This window comes from Lithobates pipiens, unplaced genomic scaffold, assembly GCF_037356315.1.
Source record: "Lithobates pipiens isolate NorthernLeopardFrog02 unplaced genomic scaffold, aLitPip1_a1.2 Scaffold_25, whole genome shotgun sequence".
In the NCBI taxonomy this organism is placed as follows: Eukaryota; Metazoa; Chordata; class Amphibia; order Anura; family Ranidae; genus Lithobates; species Lithobates pipiens.
In genome coordinates this window covers 231,752,082-231,761,413 of record NW_027507787.1, presented here as the reverse complement: position 1 = coordinate 231,761,413, position 9,332 = coordinate 231,752,082, and the positions used below count along the sequence as shown (strand labels likewise).

Here is a 9,332-nt window from a genome sequence, read left to right as displayed (position 1 = left end):
AGTGATGTGGGGGGGAGGCTGTGGCCTCCTACGGGGCCCCCCTCACTCCTACTGACCGCTGCATCTGCTCAGTGATGTGGGGGGGGGGATAGGCTGTGGCCTCCTACGGGGCCCCCCTCACTCCTACTGACCGCTGCATCCGCTCAGTGATGTGGGAGGTGTCTCTTCTTTTAAGGGGTGTCCATTGACTCCGGGCCCACCACCAGCCAACCTTGTTGGTTCATCTTTCATCACATGACTGAGCGGATCCAGCAGTCAGTGGGAGTGAGGGGGGGGGGGGGGCCCGTAGGAGGCCTCAGCTTTGCAGGGAAGAGAACAGAAGACTTGGGACCTCACTTGTCATGGGACTTGGCTGCAGACTCCTATCAATGTGTTTGCTTTCTAAGTGATTAGTTGGTGGTGCACTGTGGGGTACCTGGGTATTCCCAGTGGGTGTCGCACCTTTTCTAATTCCCCCCCCCCCCCATTAATCAGATCATTATTGGTGATCTATGTACATGTAGAGGAAAGTTGGAGGCCGTCGGTTGGTGAATTCGGTAATGCTGAGCACATCTCCCAGGCCTGGCATTGACTCCTCTGTAATGAGCCCAGATTCCAGGGTACCAGGTGTTGGCGCTCTCACGGCACACTTGTGATGGTCACAGCTGCCTCCAGGGTCGTACGTGCCTCTGAAATCCCAGATGCCGAGTTCCTGGACACCCCCCATTCCCTCCCCCTTCCCTCCCAAGCACCTGCCGGTGTTCTGAAGCTGAAAAATGATTCAAGTCTTCTGGTAATGACCTCAGATCATTAGACATGATTGTGTACAATGTTCTGCTGAAAACTCTAAGCCGGATCAGATCCTGGAGGAGACATCAAAGGCCACCAAACCCGGCCAGACAATTCATTAAATCTAATCTGCTCGTCATGGAGATTTTCGGAGCTCGTCTGAAGCACATGTTTTGGTGGAGGAAACTCATTATCTTCCATCCCAGGGGGGGAGATTGCTGGTATTTGTAGTTGCGCTTGCTGAGCCCAGGTCTGCTAGACTTTATACAGAGCCTTGAAAAAGTATTCGTACCCCTTGACATTTCCCACATTTTGTCATGTTACAACCAAAAATGTAAATGTATTTTATTGGGATTTTATGTGATAGACCAACACAAAGTGGCTCATAATTGTGATGTGGAAGGAAAATGATAAATGGTTTTACAAATTTTTTACAAATAAATATGTGAAAAGTGTGGGGGGTACATTTGTATGGCGCCCCCCGGAGTCAATACTTTGTAGAATCGACTTTCGCTGCAATTACAGCTGCAAGTCTTTTTGGGGGTGTCTCTACCAGCTTTGCACATCTAGAGAGGGGCATTTTTGCCCATTCTTCTTTACAAAATATCTCAAGCTCTGTCAGATTGGATGGAGAGCATCTGTGATCAGCAATTTTCAAGTCTTGCCACAGATTCTCAATTGGATTTAGGCCTGGACTGTGACTGGACCATTCTAACACATGAATATGCTTTGATCTAAACCATTCCATTCTAACTCTGGCTGTATGTTTCGGGTTGTTGTCCTGCTGGAAAGTGAACCTCCGCCCCGGTCTCAAGTTCTCTTATTATCCACTCGAAGACCAGGCCCTTTTAGAAAAAAGATTACTTAGAACCCCCCCCCGCTCCAAGTTGTGCCGGTGTCTTGTCAAATAACGTCCTCCATCGGATAGTGTCCGCCGCGTACTGCTCATGCGCAGTACACAGCAACACAGATTCCGAAAATTGCCGAGGATGAGCGGCGCCTGCGCTGTGAGTCCAGGTTCTAGCCCCACCCTCCAAGTGGACATAGAGTAGGAATAAAAAAGAGCAGAGCGCAGCGTGGCGAGCGGCCCTCTAAAATTCACAACCCTATGTCCGCTTGGATGGTGGGGCTACCACCTCCACTCACGGCGCAGGCGCCGTTCAGCTTCAGAGATTTTCCGAAGCTTCGTCTGCTCTGTACTGCGCATGCGCAGTACGGAGCGGACACTATTTGATGGCCGTAAACACTATATGGCAGAACACCGGGAAAAGTGGATTCCTGCGGAGTAAGTATGGTGCTCCGAGAGAGGGAGAGCCAACGCTCGCCTGTGGAGATTAACAGCTAAAATTTCAGCTAATGCCTTGAGGGAGTAACATCTGACCCTCGTCCTATGAAGAGCAACGCCGTACCAAATCTCCCAATTAGCCCACCTGTTGGCAAAAAGATTTTACATGGCCGGATGCCTAACGACTGGATTATCTGCAGATTCCTCGTAGCCCTCTGTATGGTTTATGTACATATAGGGGGGGGTTTCCTTTCTACTCTCCTCCAGTCACATACCTGGTTGTGTCCAGTGAAGGATACGAATAGTTCTGGTGCCGATTCGGCGTACCCCTCTGTATGGTTTATGTACATATGACTCTCCTTTCCTTTTTCTCTCCTCTCTTCTCTCCTCTCCTCTCTCCTCTCTTTTCTCTCCTCTCTTTTCTCTCCTCTCTTTTCTCTCCTCTCTTTTCTCTCCTCTCTTTTCTCTCCTCTCTTTTCTCTCCTCTTTTCTCTCCTCTTTTCTCTCCTCTTTTCTCTCCTCTTTTCTCTCCTCTTTTCTCTCCTCTCCTCTCTTTTCTCTCCTCTCTTTTCTCTCCTCTCTTCCATTCACCCTCCTCACATACCTGGTTGGTACAAGTTCTGCCCCTCTGGTGCAACACAAATGCCTTCCTGCTAGACCACATCCTCTATCACAATGAGCGCACTATAGTTGGGGGGGGCAAAACCTCTGTCTGTTGCGCTTGCATGGGAGGGCACTGGAGGGGGTGGGGGAGTGGTTGGTGCATTTGTCTGTCTTTTAGGGGGGTAAGGTTTCATCATCTCCTGCCAGGTTTGTCCACCTTCTTGGCCAATTCCATGCAAAAAAATGTGCCAATATGACTCCGCAGGTTCTCAGACTTACACAGAGGTCACAGTACTGGATAAATCATTATCTGGAGGCCTGGTTTCCCTGTATGGGGCCCGCCTACACCTGGTGCAAATTCCTTGTTTCCAGTTAAGCTTGTGTTGTAGACCGTGCTGGACTGACTGGATTGGTCACTGGTCCAGGATGGGTGCACTTCAAAATAATGCCTTTATTGAATAAACCTTGATCCGTACATCAATCAGAGACACAGGTCCCGATGATACTGACGCATTTCGCACTGTTAATGGAGCTTAATCATAGCTATCGTTAACTGCTATTAATGGTGCAAAACGCGTCGGATATCATCTGGACCTGTGTCTCTGATTGATGTATGGATCAAGGTTTATTCAATGAAAGCATTATTTTGGAGTGCGGCCGTCCTTTTTCCATTTTCTGCCATTTGACTTTGCTGAGCCGGCACCCTTCATCTCCTATATACTAGGATGGTGTGAACACAAGCGACACCACCTGGAGCAGTAATTACCTTGATTTGGTCCAGGATGGGTATTTGTGTTGCCAGGAAGGAAGGAATACCTTTCTGTGGATTGTGCCTAGTGATGGATTGTGGTGATGGGCCCTCTTGGGGATTTTGCTGCTGCCTTTATTGTGCAACCTTACAGTTGTTTAGCATGTAGACTTGGATAAGAAGGAAGGAGCGCCTGGTGTCCAGAGAATTGCAACTTCTAAAGTATGATTCGTAGACGTTTATTACATAGTAGCAGCATGAACTTCAAGCCAACACGTTTCGGGCAAATAGACTCCCCTCTTCTTCAGGGGTGTTGCTGTGTACTACTGGGTCGGGAAAAATTCCCATAAATGGTTATGTTGGATCAAGATTTCAGAAAACAAGATGGGGCTGCTGCCAAAACGCCGGAGTTCACCAGCTGCTGCTTTCTAACACAGCCCTCAGCAGATGTGTACCCAAGCACTAAAATCTCTTTTTAAAAATGTTTATATTATTTCAAAAGTCTTTTTCAATTATTTGAAATTTTCACCTTTTCATGAAAATACCTGGTTGTCCTGCCCTGAAGGTTCTTGTTTAGGCACATCCTGGTATGGGTTTATGGGTGTCTCCTGGTGGTCCTGCCCTGAAGGTTCTTGTTTGGGCACTTCCTGCCTCGGGGTGATGAGTGTCTTCTGGTGGTCCTGCCGGGGAGATTCTTGTTTGGACATTTCCTGCCTTGGGGTGATTAGTGTCTTCTGGTGGTCCTGCCGGGGAGGTTCTTGTTCAGGTACTTCCTGGTATGGGTTTATGGGTGTCTCCTGGTGGTCCTGCCCCGAAGGTTCTTGTTTGGGCACTTCCTGGTATGGGGCGATGGGTGTTTTTGGTCATGCTGCTGGGAAGGTTTTTGTTTGGGCACTTCCTGTTATAGGGTGATGGGTGTCTCCTGATGGTCCTGCCAGGGAAGCTTCTTGTTTGGGCACTTCCTTTTATGGCGTGATGGGGGTCTCTTGGTGGTCGTGGCCGGAAAATTCTTGTTTGGACACTTCATGGTATGGGGTGATGGGTATCTCCTGGTGGTCCTGCCCTGAACGTTCTTTTTTTGGGCACTTTCTGCCTCGGGATGATGAGTGTCTTCTGGTGGTCCTGCCGGGGAGGTTCTTGTTTGGGTACTTCCTGCCTTGGGGTGATGAGTGTCTTCTGGTGGTCCTGCCGGTAGGGAGGTTCTTGTTTGGGTGCTTCCTGCTATGGGGTAATGGGTATCTCCTGGTGGTCCTGCCCTGAACGTTCTTTTTTGGGCACTTCCTGCCTTGGGGTGATGAGTGTCTTCTGGTGGTCCTGCTGGGGAGATTCTTGTTTGGACATTTCCTGCCTTGGGGTGATGAGCGTCTTCTGGTGGTCCTGCCGGGGAGGTTCTTGTTTGGGCGCTTCCTGCTATGGGGTAATGGGGGTCTCCTGGTGGTCCTGCCCTGAAGGTTCTTTTTTGGAGACTTCCTAATATGGGGTGATGGCTGTCTCTTAATCATTTTGAAATGCTGGGTCTAAACCTAGTACAAGTCTGCATAGACTGCCCTGGGAGGAAGCTCAGACATAATGTAACGGTGAAGCCACAAATGTAGTAAGGTCAGGCTGAGAATAGTCACTGACACCATTTGTGTTCCAGTGTAATCAGATTACAGGACTGTTTAGGTTTGAGGGTCTCCTCACTCCCCAGCTCCGCGGTCTACTTTCTGCTTGCAACAACACGTTCCCTTCCAGTAACCTGATTGTGGTTTCTCTTGTTAGTTACTCACCATCTCGGTCAATATCAGTTTGGCCACCGGAGAATGCCGTAGGACTGGCCTAATGCTGGTTCCAGCTGCCTCCAGGGCCTGTTATCCGTTATTGGTAGGAGAATGGGGCTCAGTTTGGGATAATTTCATCCCTCTGAGGAGTCCTAATGACGTTAGTTATCTCCATCAGAGCCGCAGTCTGTTAGTTCTCTCCGCTTCCTCCATTTTATTTCTGCACACTAAGCAAACCCGGCGGCTGCTGCGGCCCCTTTCTAGTGCCTTGATTCCATATAATAGATGAGTTGTGATCAGCAGACAGACATGCTGTGGATGTAAGCAGAATATAATCTCTCCTATTCCTATCCCCTGTGGAGTGTTTGACTCTCGGCAGGATGGATCTTATGAGGTGCATTAGGCTCATTATTGTCTGTACACAACACATGTACTATCCGGAATTATTCTCCTTCCCTTATGTACTGTGTGTCAGAGCAATCTGTATACCTAGAGGAAGAGATCTGCAGCCTGCCAGTGCTAGGAATGCTAGCTGCCTGGCTGTCATTCTAATATGTGTGCTTCAGTGTTTTCATCACCAATAACCCAGAACAGGTGGGAGGCTGTGAAGTCACAACTAATCCGTGTCCTTGTTCCTGGTCAGCCATGCGGAGAGAATGGAGGACGTTGTATCGGCATGCCATCCGGGCACAAAGCATCTGAAGAATGCAGATTTCCCCAACATATCAATTCCGAACCGTCGCATCTCTGTGGATTTTATAACTCTTTCCAGCACTCAGTCCGGCCAGTCAGCACACAAATATCTAATAAAACGCTTGTAACGTTTTAAAGAGGAGCTCCAGGCTCCTACAGAAAAAATGAAGTCAGCATCGGCAGCTACAAATACTGTAGCTGCTGACCTTTAATACAAGGACATGTTCTTGTCCCAGGATCCAGCGCCGTGCTCACCCGAGATGTTTTTTGCAATCAGCTTAGGGGTGCAGGTTCCGGCATCTCTAATAAGGGAAACAGGAAGTGAAGTCTTGAAGTTTCACAGCCTGTTTCCTACTGTGTATGGGTTAGTCGTGATGCGCCTTGTGAATGGGCCCGTGGTCTTCTGAGACCAAATCTGTCGGTTGACCAAGTGGTTGTACATCGGTTGGCCATGTCCCTGTATATTGGTTGTGTGGCTGTAGGTTGGCCGTGTGGTTGTACATCGGTCAGTCTTGTCCCTGTATGTTGGTTGTGTGGCTGTAGGTTGGCCGTGTGGTTTTACATCGGTCAGTCTTGTCCCTGTATATTGGTTGTGTGGCTGTAGGTTGGCCGTGTGGTTGTACATCAGTCAGTCTTGTCCCTGTATGTTGGTTGTGTGGCTCTAGGTTGGCCTTGTGGTTGTACATCGGTCAGTCTTGTCCCTGTATGTTGGTTGTGTGGCTCTAGGTTGGCCTTGTGGTTGTACATCGGTCAGTCTTGTCCCTGTATGTTGGTTGTGTGGCTCTAGGTTGGCCTTGTGGTTGTACATCGGTCAGTCTTGTCCCTGTATATTGGTTGTGTGGCTGTAGGTGGGCCGTGTGGTTGTACATCGTTCAGTCTTGTCCTTGTAGATAGGTTGTACATCGGTTGGTCTTGTCCCTGTATGTTGGTTGTGTGGCTGTAGGTTGGCCGTTTGGTTGTATATCGGTCAGTCTTGTCCCTGTATATTGGTTGTGTGTATGTAGGTTGGCTGTGTGGTTGTACATCGGTTGGTCTTGTCCCTGTATGTTGGTTGTGTGGCTGTAGGTTGGCCGTGTGATTGTACATTGGTCAGTCTTGTCCTTGTATATTGGTTGTGTGGTTGTACATCAGTCGGCCGTGTGGCTGTAGGTTAGCCGTGTGGTTGTACATCGGTCAGTCTTGTCCTTGTATATAGGTTGTGTGGCTGTAGGTTAGCCGTGTGGTTCTACATCGGTCAGTCTTGTCCTTGTATAAAGGTTGTGTGGCTGTAGGTTGGCCGTGTGGTTGTACATCGGTTAGTTGTGTGGCTGTAGGTTGGACGTTTGGTTGTATATCGGTCAGTCTTGTCCTTGTACAACCACACGGCCAACCTACAGCCACACAACCAATATACAAGGAGAAGACGGACCGATGTACAACCACACAGCCAACCTACAGCCACACAACCAATATACATCGGTCAGTCTTGTCCTTGTATATAGGTTGTGCGGCTGTAGGTTGGTCGTGTGGTTGTACGTCGGTCAGTCTTGTCCCTGTATATTGGTTGTATGGCTGTAGGTTGGCCTTGTGGTTGTACATCGGTTTGTTGTGTTGCTGTAAACTGGCCACGTGGCTGTACATCGGTCAGTCTTGTCCCTATATGTTGGTTGGGTGGCTGTAGGTTGGCCGTGGGGTTGTACATCAGTCAGCTGTGCCCCATATATTGGTTGTGTGGCTGTAGGTCAGTGGTGTCAGTCATCCCCCCCAGTGCTGGGTGGCGTCATTCTCGGGTTGTATTGCACCAGTGACATAACTTCCATTATTACCAACCAGATTTCTTTGCTTAGATGGCAGCATATAATACAGGTGATGGTCATCACACTCCTGAGATGTATATAAGATTAGATAATCCTAAAACCTCCACAGACATTCAGCACAGAGATGGTGTGACCCTGACACCCTATACATGGAAATATCCAGAAAGCAGATCTGTGTGAATTCTTCATGGCCACGGCTGGAAGGGTGCATCAAGTCAAATGGCTCAGCCAATGTAAGCTATGATATTCCAGTCCTCTGTATTCTAACACATCTGTATGGTTTACTCCATTGGGGGGTTCTCATACCCAGAAGAGCCGTGAGGGATGGAGGCCACCAAATCCCAGGTGTGCAGACCTGGACATGGTCTGTGTAATATTCAGCCTTTTGTAGATGACCTGTCGTGGGGGTGGTCAGTACGAGTACATGCCATTGGGGTGGTTAATATTAAAGGCCATGTCCTTACATGAAACTCCAAACCCCCCCCCCAAACTCTTGTATTTGGTCAAATGAATCGGGTCCTGTCTCGTCATGTATCTCTACCATCTCTTCTCAGGTACCTGGATCAGATTGAAGATTTGGAAGCCACAGACACGGAGGACACCCAGCTGAACTATGGCATTGTTGTGGACTGTGGCAGCAGTGGCTCCCGTGTGTTTGTCTACTTCTGGCCGCCACACAATGGCAATCCACATGACCTGCTGGACATTAAACAGATGAGGGATCGCAGCAGCAAGCCTGTGGTGAAGAAGATTAAACCAGGTACTCTTCTCAGAGGTATTTGTTTATCTGTGCTGCTTGTAGGGATCATTGAGCCCCGATTAGAGGTATAGGTTTATCCGTGCTGCTTATAGGGATTATTGAGCCCCAATTAGAGGTATAGGTTGGTCTCTGCTGCTAGTAGGGATCATTGAGCCCCAATTAGAGGTATAGGTTGATCTCTGCTGCTAGTAGGGATCATTGAGCCCCAATTAGAGGTAGAGGTTGGTCTCTGCTGCTAGTAGGGATCATTGAGCCCCAATTAGAGGTGTATAGGTTGGTCTCTGCTGCTTGTAGGGATCATTGAGCCCCGATTAGAGGTATAGGTTGGTCTCTGCTGCTTGTAGGGATCATTGAGCCCCCCGATAAGGTTCGCACATGCCATCTTCTGGGGACATTTAGGATAAGTGCCAAGAGATGGTCAGTTGTCGGAGTACTGGGCAAAATGCTGAAGATGTTTTATTTTATGTGTACAGAGATGATGCATCCTGTAGGGGTTATAGGTGATGAAGTGAAGCTATTTTAATCCTCCTCCTTTCTTCCTAGAATCATTATGGCTAATGAACAGCTGTGAAGTCTGTTTCTATGTTATGTCTTTTATCACTTACAATGCTTCTAAAACCACACGTTAGCTGAAGATTACTTTGTAGAAAATGAAAATTTTATCGGATTATCATTGATGGGTATCTGCTGCCACCTAGAGACTGTTCTGTGAACAGATGGAAAAATGGCATTGATTATGCTGTGGACTTTAGGAGTTGCGTTCAAAGTGCGGCAGAGCTGGCAGTGGGGTTGGCGGGGGGAACGGCGATGTGGCAGAGCTGGCGGTGTGGCAGAGCTGGGGCTGTGGGTGGCGGTGGTGGGGGTGGGGCAGAGCTGGTGGTGGGGGGCGATGGTGTGGCAGAGCTGGCGGTGGGGGCGG

The 9,332-nt window shown here is 48.8% G+C and overlaps 1 protein-coding gene across 2 annotated transcripts in view; it reads left to right on the top strand.

Annotated features, from left to right (window-relative positions):
• ENTPD7 (ectonucleoside triphosphate diphosphohydrolase 7) overlaps positions 1-9,332 on the top strand; it is a 47,407-nt gene that overhangs the window by 13,822 nt on the left and 24,253 nt on the right. For both annotated transcript variants that reach the window (XM_077455649.1, XM_077455648.1), the window contains exon 4: positions 8,208-8,413. In XM_077455649.1, the coding sequence (XP_077311775.1) occupies positions 8,208-8,413 (206 nt within the window). The remainder of the gene's footprint in view (positions 1-8,207; positions 8,414-9,332) is intronic.